Source organism: Vigna umbellata, chromosome 6 (genome assembly GCF_029865625.1).
Source record: "Vigna umbellata cultivar VRB3 chromosome 6, Vumbellata_1.0, whole genome shotgun sequence".
NCBI lineage: Eukaryota > Viridiplantae > Streptophyta > Magnoliopsida > Fabales > Fabaceae > Vigna > Vigna umbellata.
In genome coordinates, this window is record NC_142170.1 from 15,419,852 (window position 1) to 15,438,999 (window position 19,148).

At 33.4% G+C, this 19,148-nt stretch overlaps 2 protein-coding genes and 1 pseudogene across 2 annotated transcripts; 2 read left to right on the top strand and 1 right to left on the bottom strand.

The window, feature by feature from the left end:
• Positions 1 to 3,478: 3,478 nt before the first annotated feature.
• LOC124843266 (ATPase 9, plasma membrane-type) lies at positions 3,479 to 7,486 on the top strand. Its single transcript, XM_047319970.2, has 11 exons — positions 3,479 to 3,557; positions 3,667 to 3,786; positions 3,867 to 4,418; positions 4,508 to 4,834; positions 4,922 to 5,041; positions 5,138 to 5,260; positions 5,343 to 5,757; positions 5,854 to 6,368; positions 6,454 to 6,627; positions 6,710 to 6,892; positions 6,973 to 7,486. Exons 1-11 carry the CDS (start codon positions 3,516 to 3,518, stop codon positions 7,249 to 7,251), a joined length of 2,850 nt encoding a protein of 949 aa, XP_047175926.2. The 5' UTR covers positions 3,479 to 3,515; the 3' UTR covers positions 7,252 to 7,486.
• Positions 7,487 to 12,750: 5,264 nt separating this feature from the next.
• On the top strand, positions 12,751 to 15,335 carry RTL1 (RNAse THREE-like protein 1). The gene is given in 5 exon segments (XM_088092555.1): positions 12,751 to 13,042; positions 13,154 to 13,208; positions 13,211 to 13,366; positions 13,714 to 13,825; positions 14,185 to 15,335. Coding segments are annotated over 5 exon segments (564 nt in total). The 5' UTR covers positions 12,751 to 12,940; the 3' UTR covers positions 14,324 to 15,335.
• LOC148196849 (uncharacterized) lies at positions 14,373 to 15,308 on the bottom strand (annotated as a pseudogene).
• Positions 15,336 to 19,148: the final 3,813 nt, after the last annotated feature.

Consider the following 19,148-nt stretch of genomic DNA (forward strand, 5'->3'; position numbering starts at 1 on the left):
ATCTTTAACTAAACACTCAGTCCTTATATACATTCAACAGCATCACATTTACACTTCTTATTTTATTACATGTCGCGGATAAACAAGAGACACAAAATTTAATGTTTTATGAATCGATGTACCCAAAAGTTGTCTGCGTATCACTTTTTTCTTTACTTCACATGCATCTTTTGGTCAAGATAATCTTATTGGAGACATAATTGAGCATTAAATATAATTAAACACCATACAAAGTCCAATTTCTCTGGCTGAAGTGTCTGGAGCCAATATGATACAGAAAATACATGTCTTTAACAACATCAAGAATAGTCTCTGACCATTGTTTTCATGTAAGAAATGAAGTTTTCAATGTATTACCATGCAATTGAGTTAACAAGCAATGTCTCAGAAGAAAAAAAGAAATCGGTAGCATTATCTGTCACTTCTGTAATGCAATTAATTCTTCAGCCGGCAACTTTAAGCATGTGCATGGAGAATGTCTTCCATGCTTACAATCAAGACAATGTTTGTTTCCAACAACACGGACCAGCATGTCCCTTCAAATTGCAATCATGCCAAAGTCATACTATGATTGTTCTGATAGCAGAGCAATAGCACAGACTACATAGAAAACAGTGTCAAACATTGCAGGCAGTGATCGTATGTTGAGGTAAAATGCAAATTATACCATTTCTCGTAAAGTTCAAATGAAGGTACAAAATTAAAAATGAAACCAGGGAGGGTAATAAACACAGTTAAAATATTGAACTGTAAAACTTTGGAGATTCATACAAATTCCTTAAGAAAAGAATGGCTGGTATAGTCTTAAATTTTTATGATTCATCATTTTTTGGCCCCTGTGTTGATCTAACTTTGGTAAATTTAAATCTTTGTAAAGGTGGGTGGGACAAAAAACGCCACTATTTTAACCTCATGCCTAATGATTGTTCATCCATCTGGTAATTGATTTTGTCTTCCACAACCGTTTAAAAGCACAAATTTGATAATCTTAATGACATGACTATAAAAACTATAATTCGGTGTAGCTGAATCATAGTCTCTTTGATTAGATTTTTAACCTTAACAAGTTCCTCTTCTCTTCCCCAAATAGAAGGATACCATAAATCATGGTCACGTCACGTCTCAGTCTAACCTAGTTAAGATGCTAAGCAATAGGCCTTCAATCGATTTCGCCAGAATCATACAAAAATAAAGCAACTCTTCTTGGAATAACCAAACTGATAGTGACAAATTGAAACTATTCTGGTTAAATCTGTGAAGCCACAAGTACACCCGGAATCAAAAAAGTTTGCAGTCATTTTAATTATAATCAGGAAAAAAATTGATTTAATGTGAGTCCTGAAAAAAAAAAACACCCAAAGTGTTGCAACAGCTATTGTTCTACCCCAACTGTTTGTTCATTTTGGAACCAAAGAATTCTATTTGTGTGGAGTTCTGGGTCTAGACAATGAGAAGGTTTGACTTAGAGTCGCAGCACCAATAAGATTTGAACCTAATCATATAAAGAATTTTCATTATTTTCTAAGATAATAGATTAATAGTAATGGTCTACTTTCTTATTTTTATATTTAAGACTTAAATTTATACTTAAAATTTTAATATTAACGGATACATTTATGTTATTCCTGACACTTTTTACTTTTAAACTAGATCATGTTGGATACAAACAAAGTTTCTCGTAGATATTTAGTCTCATGCATACTTTTCTTTCAATTAAGAAAAAAAATACTTTCACACACAAGTTACATTCATTCCGTAAAATAATCATACAAAAATAAACTTTTGTATTTACAGAAGAAAAAAAAGATTAAATAATATTATCAAATGATTATAGAAAATTTAATGTGTAAAAGTATTAGTATTCTTCCTTTACATGGGACAGACACTGCTTTAATGTTATCAGTGCAATATTTTCTGAAAGATGTCCTTAAATACAAAAGTAAAAAAGAAAAGACGAATTCGAACTCTATTATTGTCTTTGAGAAATTACCATTGTACCCTCAGTGGGTGCATATGAGAAACAGGACAGAAAGGTGAAGCTTAAGTGAAAAGAAATATCTTGAAATAAAAAAAAGTTTCTTGGGCCGTAGAAGTTAGTCCAAGTGTTTTGGGCTGAGTTTGTATATAATCAGATTGGGCCTGTGTCCTACGTGCATGAATAGATAGGGTGTTGCTTCCTCCACCCCCACACATCTCTTCCTCCACCTCCCCTTTACTATTTTGCCCCTTCCTCCACCTTTCCTTTACTATTTTGCCCCTCAGTAAAATTTTATTTTTAAAATTGTTGTTTTTTAATTTTATTCATTTATAACATATTTCACTGATAACCTACGTAGTTTCTTGTATGAGTAAAATATTTTTCTACAAAGCTTGGTGATCGTGAAAAGAATTATCAAACAATCTTCTTCTTGTTCTCGGTGCAGTACGTGGTGCAGTGCGTTTATGGTGTAGTGTCCTTGTCGTGGTTCCTCTCCAGGTACGTAGTCATAATCCTTCCAATAATCCTAAACCCTAAATCCTTCCCATACTTCCAATAATCCTTTTAATATCCAAGCCTATAATCCTTGCATGAGCCGCAAAACGTAGTAAAATAAAAACGAAACGTAAAAGGAACACTGCCTATGGACGGATGACATCCTTCAACGGATGTCAACATCCGTTTAAGGAAAAACGGATGTCGACATCCGTTTAAGGCAAAACGGATGTCGACATCCGTTTTGCCTTCAACGGATGTTGACATCCGTTTTGCCTTCAACGGATGTTGACATCCGTTGAAGGATGTCATCCGTCCAGAGGCAGTGTTCCTTTTACGTTTCGTTTTTATTTTATTTGTTTATTTTATTTACAGTAATTTATATTTAAATTTATAATTTTAAATGTTATATATGGTTAGTTTTTAAACGTAATAATTTTGTTAAAATATGAATTTGTTAAAATATGAATTTGTTATAGGTGGAGAAGAAGCTTAACGGAAGAGAGAAAGGTAAACGAAAATGGAAGAGAGGAAGAGGTGCAGAGGAAAGTAAATCAGAAGTTTTAAATAAATTAAAATATTAAAATAATAAAAATAAAAAATTTTAACTTTTGAGGATATAATTGTCATTTTAGAAGGATATAATTGGCATGTTAGAAAATTGGGGAGGTGGAGGAAGAGACGTGTGGGGGTGGAGGGAGTAACACCCGAATAGATATGATTTGAGGTGGTAGTAATAACGATGAGATTGGGTGACACGTGGGAGCGCATGAGCGGGGTCAAAGGGAACGCCAGGAGGCTCGGTGCTTGGCTCGTTTTTTAGTTTAGTTAGTTATGAAAAGAAAGAAAAGAGAGCAAGTTTGTTAGTGAATGATTGGGAAGGAGTGATTTTAGAATAAGTGTACAGAGAGAAACTCTCACTCACACACTGCCAAGAAACAAAAATAGTTAGCATTTCCTTTTGTATATATAATCATCTGTCACACTTTTCTTTCTCAAGCAACCATCTTCTTTCTCTCTTTAACTTAAAAACAACAACAACATGGGAGGTCTCGAAGACATCAAGAACGAGGCAGTGGATCTCGTCAGTGTCTTCTCTCCTTTTCCTTTTCCTTTTCTTCTCTTTCTTTCTTTCTCCTTGTATTCTCAGAATTTTATGTTATTACAATGCAACATGTTTTTGTGTTTTGCAGGAGCGGATTCCTGTCGATGAAGTGTTCCGCGAACTGAATTGTACTAAGGAAGGTCTCACCAATGAGGAAGGCCAAAAGAGGTTGCAAGTTTTTGGACCCAACAAGTTGGAAGAAAAGGAGGCAATCATCAACTCATTCATTCATTCTTTCTTTCTTTGATTTCCTTCTCCATAACGTATTATGTTTCTTTCATCTATCAGGAAAGCAAACTCCTTAAATTCTTGGGTTTTATGTGGAACCCTCTCTCATGGGTCATGGAAGCCGCTGCCATCATGGCCATTGCATTGGCAAATGGTGGGGGTGAGCCCCCAGACTGGCAAGACTTTGTTGGAATCGTGGTGTTGCTCTTTATCAACTCAACCATCAGTTTCATTGAAGAAAACAACGCCGGCAATGCTGCAGCAGCACTCATGGCAGGCCTTGCTCCCAAAGCCAAGGTTGTGAGAGATGGAAAGTGGTCTGAAGTGGACGCTAGCATACTGGTACCGGGAGATATAATCAGCATCAAACTGGGAGACATCATCCCAGCTGATGCTCGTCTCTTGGAAGGAGATTCCCTCAAGATTGATCAATCTGCACTCACGGGTGAGTCATTACCTGTTACTAGGAACCCCGGTGATGAAGTCTTCTCTGGCTCCACGGTAAAACAAGGAGAGATTGAAGCAGTTGTAATCGCTACTGGGGTTCATACCTTCTTCGGTAAGGCTGCTCACCTAGTCGACAGCACTAACCAAGTTGGCCATTTCCAAAAGGTACAATCTTTTCCACTGTCTGTCTCTCTGTTGTAAACTCTTTATTATGCAACTTCATAACGCATGTGACTTTGCATTGTAATGATCAGGTTTTGACGGCCATTGGAAATTTCTGCATTTGCTCAATTGCTCTGGGGATGATCATTGAAATTGTGATTATGTATCCAATTCAGCACCGCAAGTACAGGAGTGGAATCAACAACCTCTTGGTCCTTCTCATTGGAGGGATTCCCATTGCCATGCCTACAGTCTTGTCAGTAACAATGGCAATTGGTTCCCACAGGCTCTCTGAGCAAGGTGCTATCACCAAGAGGATGACAGCCATTGAGGAAATGGCTGGGATGGATGTTCTGTGCAGTGACAAGACTGGCACTCTAACACTTAACAAGCTCACTGTAGACAAGTCTTTGATTGAGGTAATTGAGAAGATGCAGAAAAGCCTCTATTATTTGGAGAAAATCATTGTTTTGTAACTCTCTAAAACCTATTTCTCATGTATACAGGTTTTCTCAAGAGATGCTGACAAAGATACAGTGATTTTGCTTGGAGCTAGGGCCTCCAGGGTGGAAAACCAGGATGCTATTGATACTTGCATAGTTGGAATGTTGGGTGATCCAAAAGAGGTGTGTAATGATCCTCATTCCACAAAATTAAGCAAGATTCTACAAGAACAAACCAAAAGAGATATAATGATAACAAACTTGTTCTGTTTGGTGCAGGCTAGAGATGGCATTACAGAGGTGCATTTTCTTCCATTTAACCCAGTGGACAAGCGCACTGCCATAACATACATAGACAGTGAAGGTAACTGGTACCGAGTAAGCAAGGGTGCACCAGAACAGGTAATCAGTGAACAACACTGAACGAAGCTGATATATTTCATAATTACATACAAATTAACCCAACCTGTGCTTGCATTGTCAGATTATCGAGCTCTGCAACCTTCGGGAAGACGTGAAGAAGAAGGCTTTATCCATCATTGGAAAATTTGCTGATCGCGGTCTTCGTTCGCTTGCTGTCTCAAAACAAGAAGTGCCAGAAAAGACAAAGGAGAGTGCCGGAGGACCATGGCAGTTCGTGGGTCTGTTACCACTTTTTGACCCACCAAGGCATGACAGTGCTGAGACTATAAGGCGCGCTCTCCATCTGGGAGTTAACGTTAAGATGATTACAGGTGATCAGCTAGCTATCGGCAAGGAAACTGGTCGCAGACTTGGCATGGGAAGCAACATGTATCCTTCTTCATCACTCCTCGGTCAGAATAAGGATGAGTCCATGTCTGCAATTCCCATTGATGAACTTATTGAGAAAGCTGATGGCTTTGCCGGTGTCTTCCCTGGTAAATCATCACGCCTTTGCTCGTAAATTAAAACTTCAGTTTTCATTCATTTTGATCCGTGTCTGTGTTGACTGTGGTGACATTTCAAATGTGCAGAGCACAAGTACGAGATAGTGAAGAGACTCCAGGACAGGAAACACATTTGTGGGATGACAGGAGATGGTGTGAACGATGCTCCTGCACTCAAAAGAGCAGATATTGGAATCGCTGTTGCCGATGCAACTGACGCAGCTCGAAGTGCATCTGACATAGTTCTCACGGAGCCTGGCCTGAGTGTGATCGTGAGTGCTGTGTTGACAAGCAGAGCCATCTTCCAAAGGATGAAGAATTACACCATATATGCTGTTTCTATCACCATCCGAGTGGTGTTAGGCTTTATGCTGCTTGCTCTGATATGGAAGTTTGACTTCTCACCCTTCATGGTTTTGATCATTGCCATTCTGAATGATGGAACCATCATGACCATTTCCAAAGACAGGGTTAAGCCATCTCCAATGCCAGATTCCTGGAAGTTGAGAGAGATTTTTATCACCGGCATTGTTCTCGGAACCTACCTAGCTGTCATGACTGTTGTCTTCTTCTGGGCTGCTCATGCATCCAACTTTTTCTCGGTAACTTTTTTAAACTATGAAACATTTATTGCAAAATCATTTCTTTAATCTTTCTCAACCTCTATTGCTTGACAACCAATGGCAGGACAAATTCGGAGTGAGATCCATCAGGGAAAACCACGGCGAGCTCACGGCAGCTGTTTATCTTCAAGTGAGCATTGTAAGTCAAGCACTCATCTTTGTGACACGCTCGAGGAGCTGGTCTTACGTTGAACGCCCTGGCCTGCTTCTTGTCGTTGCTTTTCTCATAGCACAGCTGGTGAGTACCAAATGCATGTGTTCTTATGGCTCAGTCACTGTATATAAACAATAAACGAGTTGCGATATTTGTGTCTTTGTAGATTGCCACAATCATAGCTGTGTATGCAAACTGGGGATTTGCAAAGATAAAAGGCATTGGATGGGGTTGGGCTGGTGTGATTTGGATCTACAGCATCGTTTTCTATATTCCCATGGATATTCTCAAGTTCATCATCCGATATGGACTAACTGGAAAGGCTTGGAACAATATCACCGATAATAGGGTACGTAACATGAATGAGTGTCCTCGATGTTTTGAATATTTTAATGTGGGTGACCTCTGAGATTGTTTTGTATGATGCAGGTTGCTTTCACCTCAAAGAACGATTATGGAAAGGGAGAAAGAGAAGCACAGTGGGCTGCAGCTCAGCGCACATTGCATGGCTTGAACCCACCTGAAACTGATGAGATGTTGAATGAGAGAAACAACTACAGGGAGCTGTCGGAACTTGCAGAACAGGCCAAGAAAAGGGCTGAGGTGGCAAGGCTAAGGGAGCTTCACACTCTAAAGGGTCATGTTGAGTCTGTTGTGAAGCTCAAAGGACTTGACATTGAGACAATCCAGCAGCACTACACAGTGTGATCATCAGATGCTGTCGGAAACCACACGACATAGAGATTTAGAAAATAAAATAGAAGAGAAATAGACAATTTATTATATTGCCCTTTTCGTCTCGAATCTTATTTGGATTCTGAAGAACGCAAGGGCTGATAGAATAATCCAATGATTTGAGATTGTGCAGCACAATCCATGATTGGAAGCAGTGTTTTGCTCAAGTTATATATCATTGTAATTTTACCTTAGCTCTAGCATTGTTTTCTTATTTCATACTCAATGAATGAAAGAAGATTTTGTGTCTTCACTTTCTGTTTTCATCACTTACTAGATTCCCAGTATTTTCTCCTTAGAAATAAACTCTTGGTAGAAACTTCCAAAAAAAAATAATAATCCAATACATGAATTAAAAAAACTAAAAAAAATAAATTAAAGAGGTCCTATGAATAAATTTATCTACAAGTTAATTTAAATTAACAGAGGAATATTTTTATTTTAAGCTCATCTAAACAGACATGATAAATATGCACCTTCTTAACTTGTCATAACACTTATAATACCTATATTTTTTTTTGTTGCTAATCTGATTGAGTCACAATCACTTGAGTATAATATTTTATTATTAAAGTAAAGTTGTAATGTATTATATATGAGTAATGAGTTGTACCGTATTATACATCAGAAATGATATTATGATACATTTTTACATTTATTTCATACACGTTTTAAAGATAAAATAATAAAAGAATATAAATTTTTGTATTGTTTCAAGAAAAAAAAAGTAAAAAGTAAGTAAAACTAATATCATATGAATGTAAAATATTTAGGTGTATCAAAAAATTTTTACTCATTATATATATATATATAAAACTTTGTCCTATGATACTTTTTATAAAGATATTCAAGTTTGTTTTAAGTCAAGCATGCTAATATAAATAAGATATAAGTATTCAGAAAACTAGTATAATAATTTAAAATATATATATATATATATATATATATATATATATATATATATATATATATATGCGTATGCCTGTTTTTTCATTGGTACATTTTAGCAATGTGTATCAGGGTATTTTAATAATTTTCATTCTCAAAACTAAAAAAAAGTAAAAAAACCCAAACCTTTACTCACCTCTCTCATTCCTCAACCCTTTCTCTTTCATCTCTTTCAGTGTAACATTTTCTCTGTCATCCCTATTGTAGCCCTTTCTCTTTCATCTTTCTCACTCCAACATTTTCTCTGTCATCCATGTAGTCCCAACAATTCAAAAAAAATCAGAAACACTTGTCATTAAACAATCTTACAAAAAATGGTTTTGTAATGAGTTTTTATTTTATAATTTTTGTCTTATCTAATTTTATCTAATTTTCACAAGCATAATGACATCAAAGGAATTGGTATCTGGCCTAGAAACACGTTAAACAATTACTTACAAATAATGATTTTATAATGAGTTTTCATTTTATAACTTTTGTCGTATATAATTTTATCTAATTTTCACAAGCATAATGACATCCGAAGAATAGGTAATTGGCCTGGAGGGTTTTTTTAGAGATAATGATTCAACATATGCAGATGATGAAATTAGAGAGGTTAGTGAAGATGTTGAAATTGAAGAAATCTTGAATGAACCTTTGTTTGAAGGTGAATATGTTAATGACTCAACTCTTTACAAAGAGAAATTGTTTAATGGCAAGTGTTTCTGATTTTCTCAATTGGGGGTTGGAGTGAGAGAGATGAAAAGAGAAAGGGTTGAGAGGAATGAGAGGGGTGACTAAGGGTTTGGGTTTTTTTTTTAGTTTTGAGAATAAAAATTATTAAAATACCCTTAACCTTAAAACTTAGAATCCATGGTATATAAATGTATTTTTGTCTACTAAAACTCGATTCACATTGCTAAAATATACCAACTGAAAACAAGCGCGTTAACAAACCCCGTATATATATATATATATATATATATATATATATATATATATACGGGGTTTGCTAACGCGCGTACGCCTGTTTTTCAGTTGGTACATTTTAGCAATGTGTACCGGGTTTTAGTAGACAAAAATATCCCTATATATCATGGATTCTAAGTTTTAAGGTTAAGGGTATTTTAATAATTTTCATTCTCAAAACTAAAAAAAAAAAAAGAAACCCCCCAAACCCTTACTCACCTCTCTCATTCCTCTCAACCCTTTCTTTTTCCTCTTTCTCACCCCAATCTTTTCTCTGTCATCCCTACTGTAGCTCCAATTGAAAAAATCAGAAACACTTGCCCTTAAACAATCTTACGTTTTCATCTTATAATTCTTGTCTTATTTAATTTTATCCAATTTTCACAAGTATAAAGGAATTGGTAATTGACCTGGAAAAAATCAGAAATACTCTACTGTTAAACAATTTCTTACAAAAAAATGATTTTATAATGAGTTTTTATTTTATAATTTTTGTAAGGAATTGGTAATTGGCTTGGAAAAAAATCAGAAACACTTGTTGTTAAACAATTTCTTACAAAAAATAACTTTATAATGAGTTTTCATTTTATAATTTTTGTCGTATATAATTTTATCTAATTTTCACAAACATAATGACATCCGAAAGAATTGGTAATTGGCCTCAAGGGTTTTTTTAGAGATGATGACATATAAAATTAGAGAGGTTAGTGGAGATGGTGAAATTGAAGAGATCTTGAATGAACCTTTGTCTGAAGATGAATATGTCAATGACTCAACTCTTTACAAAGGCAATTTTTTTAAAGGCAAGTGTTTCTGATTTTTTCAATTGGGGTACAGTAGGGATGACAGAGAAAAGGTTGGAGTAAGAGAGATGAAAGAGAAAGGATTGAGAGGAATGAGAGGTGAGTAAGGGTTTGGGGGTTCTTTTTTTTTTTTTTTTAAGTTTTGAGAATGAAAATTATTAAAATACCCTTAACCTTAAAACTTAGAATCCATGATATAAGGGTATTTTTGTCTACTAAAATCCGGTACACATTGCTAAAATGTACCAACTGAAAAACAGACGTACGCGCGTTAGCAAACCCCTATATATATATATATATATATATATATATATATATTGGCAGAAAAGAATGAAACATTTCAAACCTTAAAAAGATTAATGTAGAAATAAAATTTAATAAATTAAAAAGATATTTTTCCTGTGAAATTCACTAAAAGTTATATTCCTCCTAAGGACATTTTTTAACAATACAAATATAATTATTTAAATACTTTTTTCACTTAAGCACGTTTCTATTTCATTTCCTTTGAAAGGGGTTTATAGGTTAAATATTGAATCATAAGCAACTAATTTTTTTGTCCCATTTGAATCCCTAAATTTTTTCCTCATCTCCATTGAAACTTCTTCTGCAGTGTCTCCTATGAGATCATATTCTCTTTCTCCGTCTCAAGAAGGCATTCCATCGTCCTTCTCTTCTTCATTTATTTTCTTCTTTACCATCACAGAAACAAAGTTCAGTCACCTTCCATTTTCACCTTCAATCTCCAGGCACTCACAGAACCATCCTTCATCGTCATTTTCATCTTCTATCTACACTAAATCATCAACAAAAAATGGCATTATCAATCCTAGCACACCCTCCACTACCACTCTGCACAAAGCAATTTCAATGCAGTACAAATCAAATAGAGCAGTGCAATCCAGCTTCATCAACAAAGTGCCAAATATTGGTGACCATGGTGGGTCGCGATTAAGGGCACTACAGCAGTGTAACGAAATGGCGGAACGACTGCTGCACCTGGATTCGCGATTTGGAAAGGAAGAAGAAGGAGAGCCCCATAAAAAGAAGGAAGATTGACACTGGTAGCAATGGATGTGACAACGACAATGAACTGAAAGAGGAACAGCGTGCTTGGATATTGAAGGAAGAAATCCGACAAGGCGGAGAACAACGTAACCAACCCGGTTGAAAGCGCGCCACAACATATGAATACACAAGGAAAATAAATACAGGTAATTTATAAATGAAAATTGTAATATTTAATTATCAACAATAAATGAAAATATTTTGTTATGTTTAACATATAAACAATTATCAATTTTGTTAACAAAAAAATTGTACCTGTAAATGAATATTGTTAGATAAAATCTGCAAATGATATATATTGTAAATTGTAATATTTCAATACAGTTAACTCTCAACATCAACAAAGAAAGATATATTAATATATTATTGAGGAAATACTTAATGAAAATGTTATTCAACTTTAAAAACAACTATACACACCTAGTGGTGATTGTAAAAAAATGACACCTATGATCTACCAATGTTGTCATAGAATATTTTTAATGAGTTTACATGGTATCTAAGTGTAGATATCATTGATTTTTGTTTTTATATTTTTTTAAATCAAATTAATTAAATTAATTATTAGTAAGAAAAACATTAATAATTAAAAATTGTTTAAAATTTAATTTTATAAATTTTTTCCTTTTATAAATTTAAATTTTACTGTACAACTTGCTTAAATTACTTTTTAGAAAAATTATATTTACTTGTAATTATATTATAATATGCAGTTTAATTAAATTATACTTTAAAGTTAATTTTTAATTTGAATTTATACTTTAAAATATTTTTATACATTATAATAAAATGTTAAAATTAAATTAATTTACACACGTTTTGAAACAGGTCAATTCAACCATCTAGAATAACAAATGATGAGAACAAACTTCTATGAATTAGGAGACTGATAAAATATTTAGCCTATTCTATCTTTTTAATTATGGGTTTTTAATGCTGTAAACAAAAATACCAATTTTAAAAAATATGTAACAATTCTGAACATATAAGAGCAAAATAAGTTACGACTGCTCTAATTGTAATTGTAAAATTAATAAATTACGACTCATTTGTATAAAGTTCTATACAATTTAAATTTAAAAATGTTTTTTATTTCAATATTTATTATTTAATTACATATAATTTTTATTATTGTAAAAAAGTTCGTGCACACACATATATGTTTTTACTATGATTAAATAAAATAAGTTATATAGTATGATATTCAAGTCACTATATTTTGGGTTAAAAAATTCTTACATATGTTTTGGTTAGAAGTAAAGTTATGAGAAAAATCAATAAAATAAAGAAAACCTAAAATCAGTATAGGATAAATATGATTTCAGTTATAATATTAAATTTTAGTTAAACTTATATAATCTATTTGTATCTCACAAAGTGTGTTTAATAAAAAAGAATTCAAATTCTCAGCAAATTTACTATTAATTATGTCCAAAAAATTAAGACAAGAGAGTAAAGACTTTTATAAATAAATCATCCTCTTCTCTTATGCTGTCATATTTGTAATCCTCTTTTAAGATTATCTTATCTTTGGTTAAATTTACACAGATTTTTTTATTTTTTTTTCATGAACAGAATTTCACATAGATAATTGTATCTCTTCTATCTTCTGGTATGTTTGTACTTTACAGTAAAGGATTCTATTAAAATGTAATTAACCAAGGGCTTTTATTCAATGGATAACCAACTTAGTTTTCAAAGAGTTTATAAAAGTAAACCTAACTCATTCATGGAATTGTATTTGCATTTCCATGAGAAGAAAGATTCAGTGAGAAACAACAAGATTCGTGTGCTGCTTCCTTCATAACTTTCATTGTTGGTCCCTTCAATCTTCTTCATTATATCTTCTCACAAACTGCAAAATTTTATTGAATAGGAGAAGACAAATAAGCATGGAAAACAATTTCTCTCACATCCCAAAACTTGCTGTTAATCTCAAAAACCTTCCTCCAATCGATCCCTTTCGAGTCACAAATCCTTCCTCTAATTCAAAGGTTGTCTATTTTCCTATTTTCCTTTTCTGTTTTTTTACAATTGGGTTGGCGCAAAATTTGTCTCTTTTTTTATCTTTTGAAAGAAATTTTTTCTTGCCCTCTCTTTTGCAGAATAAGTTGAACAACAGTTTTTGTAGCAGAACTGCTGTTAAAGATGCAAAGCGAAACCTAGTCTGGGAAAGTTGCGTGCTTCTGATAAAGACATTGTCAAAGAACCCTCCTTGGGAATGACGAAAATTGTAGTTGAGGGAGCTTCTTCAAGTTCATCTAACCAAAAGAGTGAGTCTTGTGGCACCCCAACGACTCCGTCTCAGACAGAAGAAGGTTGGAATAACAGTTTCCTTTGTTCTTGCTTTTGCTTTATTTGATTGTTTTTTTTTAAGTATGAGGATGTTTTCTCTTTCATTTTGAAGCTCTTTTTGAGTCACATAAATTGCCTATGTTTTGTGCTTTCTGGAAATTGTTCTTGATTGTCTCTAATCATTATAGTGTGCTAGGTCTTCAAGTTGTTTGTGGAGAACCATTGGATTCTTGATTTAGTCCATTAAAATGTTTTCCTGTCTTTTACTTTGGTTTGCCAGTGTTGAATGATGTCTTATCTTTCTCTTTAATTCATATTTTTTTATTCCAAGATGTTTCTTTTATCAATATTATGATCCCTTTGAATTTAGGTATGAAGAAAGGAACTGCAAGGTCTAATTTGTATGAAATCTGTGTTGCAAATCATTGGAAACCTCCAATCTTTGAATGTTGCAAAGAGGAAGGCCCAAGTCATGAGAGAATGTATGTGTACTACCTACATCTTATTTGGTTATGTTTTTGCCTCGCTGAATAATTCTTTATTTTTCTCTGTTATGATGACTTAGTGTTGTATCCTCTTCTAAACTGTACAATTTAAGAAGCAATATCTTATATAAAAAGCTCATTCTTGTTCACAAGATTGCATTGATTGCCACTAAAGTTGTTCAATTACTTGACCAAATGTCATCCGGAATTTGAATAAACTTAAAACAATTGGCCTTTATGATAGTAAATTTCTTTTGCTGCTTTCCTTCTGTTTGTCACTCATGATGAAACTAAAGGAAATATCATTATACATTTTCTTTCTGTTATCCGTTGTGACTAGTTGATGCTTATCTCAGGTTCACTTTCAAGGTTATCATTACTATAGAAGCATCTAGAAACACATTAGAGTGCTATGGTGCCCCTCATCGGAAAAAGAAAGAAGCAGCAGACGACGCAGCTGAGGGAGCATTATTTTACCTCAAGTATAACCAATAAATAGAAAGTAGGTTATTGGATATCATCAGCAGCCAAGACTTCTACTATTTCATTCTTCGGTGATACTCTCTAGACTTGGTAGCCAATGGTCAGAAGAAGACCATACATTCTTAGGAGAGCTTCTTAACCCTTTTCCCGTTAGATCTTGTGTCCTCCTCCTGGTTAATGTATTGTCATTACGAGGGTGAGCTCTGTTTGATGATGTTCTTATTTCTTTTGTCATATCACCAACAGTTGCTTTAGTCCTGCCTCCATTAAGCAGGCTCACAAAGCAATTATCATGCAATAAACAACCATTATTATTATTATCATTAACATTTGTACTCAAATTCCTAACATGGTTCTTATTTTTGGAATGTTTGTAGTTATTTGTTTTCTTTGCAGTGCTTTTATTCATGAAGACACAACAAGTGGAAAGCATACCATCATCTTTTTCCTCTTTGCTGGATTGTGTGTTTCTAATCTCATAAACTGAAGAACTGGTTGCAATTTCATGAGCAGGAGAAGGAGAGCTCCTTGGAGATAGCCCTTGAAGTTTTCTTATTGTGCTCAATGGTACTACATAGTACTTTTGTCCAAGCACAAGCTTTGCATCTGGTTCAACAACTGCCCATGGTTGCTGGAACACATTTGGATATGTTACACAACATCTTGGATAGCGGCACATAATCTCAGCTGCAGTCACTGGTCTGTCATGGAGCTCAACATACCCACCACGATGGACAATATGTAGAAGCGTGGTCTTTGGATTCCTTGCCGAAATCCGGCGTGGAAATGGCATGGTTTCCCTGTGTTTTGGGAGTTCGGGAACGGGTGGGGGCTATTCTAAACTCATTAGGAAGAGTATTTAAGTACTTCATCAAGGTGAAGTGGTAAAAGGAAAATTTCAAGACATGTTGCCTTGGCTGTTAGTGATTTCCTTCATTGGTAGTATCGTTAAAATTGTCTCCTATCGAGGCATTGTAGAATGAATCTTCTGTATCATTCATGTTTCTCTTGTTTTCTTTTCCAAGATTGCATTTATGCCTACTAAGATGACATTTTATAATGCATTTTTTCTCACCATGAAATGGAACTATACAAGATGTTCCCTTATAAGAGAAAAAAATTAAGTGATTAAAATAAAACTTTTATGCTAATGTAATTCAATCTTTGAAAATATTAGTTCAAATAACTTGTAGAATTGTAGAAAAGTACGTAAGTTCTTATCAAGAAGTTTACTAGAAGCTAACATGAGTTATGGTCACGGAATCATGATGAGTAGTCTGTACGTTATGTATTTGTTGTGGATTCTTCAAGGAATAATTTGAGTACTTCATATGAAATTTAGATGTACTACTGTAAGTTATCTTAATGTTTCAATGATTGCAGGGACTGTTTGTCTAGGACAATGCAGCGATTCTCTGTCATAGCCAAATTAGTATCACAAAATTTCTAATCGTATCTGTTTAGAACTTATAAGGCATATGCTTAAGCCGACTAAGCAAATTTTTGTTTGTAAGTGACTAAACTCCTTGAAATTGATGACTACGAAGAAACATGAGATTCCTACGAAGATGGTTGGAGGAATTTTACATTTTCTGTGTTCATATCTGCTATGAAAACAAAACCAACGATTAAGCATGCGGGATAATTTATAGTACTCATGACAAGGAATCGTGAATTTCAAGAAATTTAGTATACATTAAAAACAAAGTGAACCCATTCTCGGACTTATTTTCCATCTCTTTCTAGTTGTTTTCCATGGGTTTGACTTGAAAACAAACATCAGTGCTGTGTTCTTATTAGATTATTTCTAGTTAGCAAAAATGCCAACTTGACCTTGCTTCAATATTCATGAACCGTGATCGTTTGAAATTCAAGTGTGTGTAAGTCCCACATTAGATAACAATGAGAAAGTAAAGCACTATACTAAGATGAAAGACCTGTTAACTCGTTGTCTTAAGGTTTTGGATAAAGAGTGGTGTCTGTCAACACCCAATTTCGTTCGGGTAAGTAAATATTTAAAAATAATAAAAAAATAAGATAATAATAATTAATGGTGGGTAAAAAGGGATAAAATAATGACTTTACTACAATATTTTTGAAATGTTAGTTTAATATGGTAAAAATTTGAATTAATATTATGCTAATAATTATAAACAATAAATTAAAATAGTATATTAACATAATTTGTTGCATCAGTTGCTTTTAAAGAGGAAATTATGATTTTCTGACAATAATGATAATCAATGTTTTGAATATTATTTATTTTGTTTTCTGGCAACCATGCAATTTCTTTCCCTGTTTTGTTTTACTGTCAATTAATTCACAATTAAGGCAAGATTTTCATAATATTGCAATGTGTGTATATAAATATGCACTCTGCCATAGAGGAGAAAAAAAAAGAGAGAGAGACACTATGGAATAATCGAAATAGAAAAAGTATAAGAGAGTATAGAGAAAAGTAATTTATCATGCTAGAGGAACTCTGCCAACAGAAATTACCAAAGAAGAATTAGAGAGTATTGAAAGCTGAAAAGGTACGTCATCTTCACACCCTCTTTTTTTTCTTTTTTGTTGCAATTTGAAGGTTTTTTCTAAAGGTTTTATTTTTTTATACAAATGACGTTCTTTTAAAAATCATGATTTTTGAAGTATAGATACACGTCGACATATGGTCGGTTTCTGTCCTTTTTTTTCCCACCGTTCTTAAAAATAAAAAAATACAAAATCTTTAAAATAAAAAATATCAATCTTGTTAAACCAAATCTTTTTTCGTGTTCACTTTCCAAAAATCCAAATCAATCTATAATATTTTTTTTAAACAAACTCACAAACCTTTTTCTAGATAAAGAACTACGTGATCCCTGATTGTCCATTAAATGGATGTACGTAGGACCAAGATCAATTCTTGTCGGGTTCATAAAACAAAAAATATATTTTTGTCTCTCAATAGTTTATTTATATTATTTTTTTTAGGGAAAATTAAACATTTAAAAAACCACTTCAATCTTTATACATTTAATTAAAGGTACTGCCTTTGGGCAGGCGCGATAGGGTGCTAACACCTTCCTTACGCGTAACCGATTCCCGAACCTGAAAATCTCTTTTCGTAGACCATGTTTTATTTTTTGGTTTTCCATAGTTTTTCCATAATAAATTATGGTGGCGACTCCACGAATCTTTTTCTCAAACCCGTTTGTTCTTCGGGTCGCCGTCCCGTCGTGATCCCGGTTGCGACAGATGGCGACTCCACTGGGGATGCTAGAGAATCAAGCCTTCTTAATTAAATATGCAAAATTGATGTGGTTTTTTATTTTACTTTATTTTATTTATTTTTCCCTTTATTTATTATATATGTTTGTCTTTATTTATTTTTGTAATTTATTTAACTCATTTTTTTATTATTATTATTACTTTGCATATCATGAGTGAGACCTTATACCCGGGTCTGAGTGTAACATAGAATTAGAGGGGTTGTGTAGCGGTGTCACGTCTGGACTATTTCCAGTTTGGCTATCGTGAGAACCCCAGCCAGTGTCTGTTCTCTTTACATGCAATTTCACACCTAGTTGCATTTCAACTGTTGTGGAAAAGCTGTGAAAAGGACCATAGCTTTGGTGGCCTCAATTTTAGGTTTAGGAAGCTTTCCCTGTGAGATTGCATATGCAATGCTTAGACTTTAGGACGTTGGACCTACCTTAAAAACATAAAACATGTTGTCTTTTAATCATTATTTTGGCATAGACATCTTCATGCATCATATGCATTAGCAACATTTTTATCATTTTCCTTCATTTTCTTTATACATAACAATAAATGTGTCTTGTTTTTATTTAAAAAAAAAAAACAAGAACAAAAATATCATGCTTTAATGAATAAATTAATAAGGAAAAATAAACACTTTTTAGTCAAATGAATTAATAAAACTTTCATTTTTTTTTTGAAGCATTTATTAACATGAAATCGTGAAAATAGTTTTCTTCTTCATCTTTTTCTATCATCCATTTTTATCCATAAAAAAAAATCAGTTTATAAGGGGCACTGTCTCAAAGTGATCGCAAGCAATCTTTTTAGCAAAAAAATAAAAAAAATAAAAAATGAAAAATGAAGAAAACAGGGGCAACTTATCTAAGTTAAGATTTTCGGAAATAAGGCGATCATAATTTAATGGGAAGATATGTTTCTTCATCAAAAAAAATTATCATTCTTTATAACCTATTTTGAGTCTTAAAAATAAAAATAAAAATGTTTTTGAACAAGTCAGGTTGACATCATGTTATTTAAGAAAGAATTGTTTTTTTAGAAAAATCAAAATTTCAAAGCACAAGGAAAAATGAAGATGGCAAACTTAATTTTCATTTCACTGTAGCAAGAACTTTTTTTTAAGCCCATTGGGCCCGGTTGATAGTTTTCTTCAAATTCAATTTCTTGAAAAAAAAAAAAGCAAATGAATGCAATAAGAGGAAAATAAAAAATATTTCTCAAAAAGTTTTATCATTTTCATTTTGCAAAAAAAAAAAAAAAAACATAAAAAAAAATATTTCTATTACATTTTGAGTAATTTATACGTTTTTTTGTGACCAAATATTTTAAGTAAACAATAGCATTTTCTGTTGAGCATGTGTGTGTGCATTGCTTGAAAATACTCATTTTTCAGCCTTCCCCAAAAGAAAAGAGATTGACTCTAACAAACAATAACGCTACCGTATACTAGAGCATATTTGTCTTGCCAAAGTTATTCTCGCTTGTGTTATTTGAGAACTCCCTAACTAGCCATGCAAAAGAAAATCAAACCATTTGGGGCAACCCTTTTTCAGTAAATCCTTTCCATACCTGTTCC

What these genes read in the sequence shown, in the direction of transcription:
- LOC124843266 (XM_047319970.2), top strand. Translation starts at nt 3,516, where the DNA reads ATGGGAGGTCTCGAAGACATCAAGAACGAGGCAGTGGATCTC. An exon ending in AGAACGAGGCAGTGGATCTC is followed by an intron (nt 3,558 to 3,666) that starts GTCAGTGTCTTC and finishes TGTGTTTTGCAG; the next exon opens with GAGCGGATTCCTGTCGATGA. An exon ending in GCAAGGGTGCACCAGAACAG is followed by an intron (nt 5,261 to 5,342) that starts GTAATCAGTGAA and finishes TTGCATTGTCAG; the next exon opens with ATTATCGAGCTCTGCAACCT.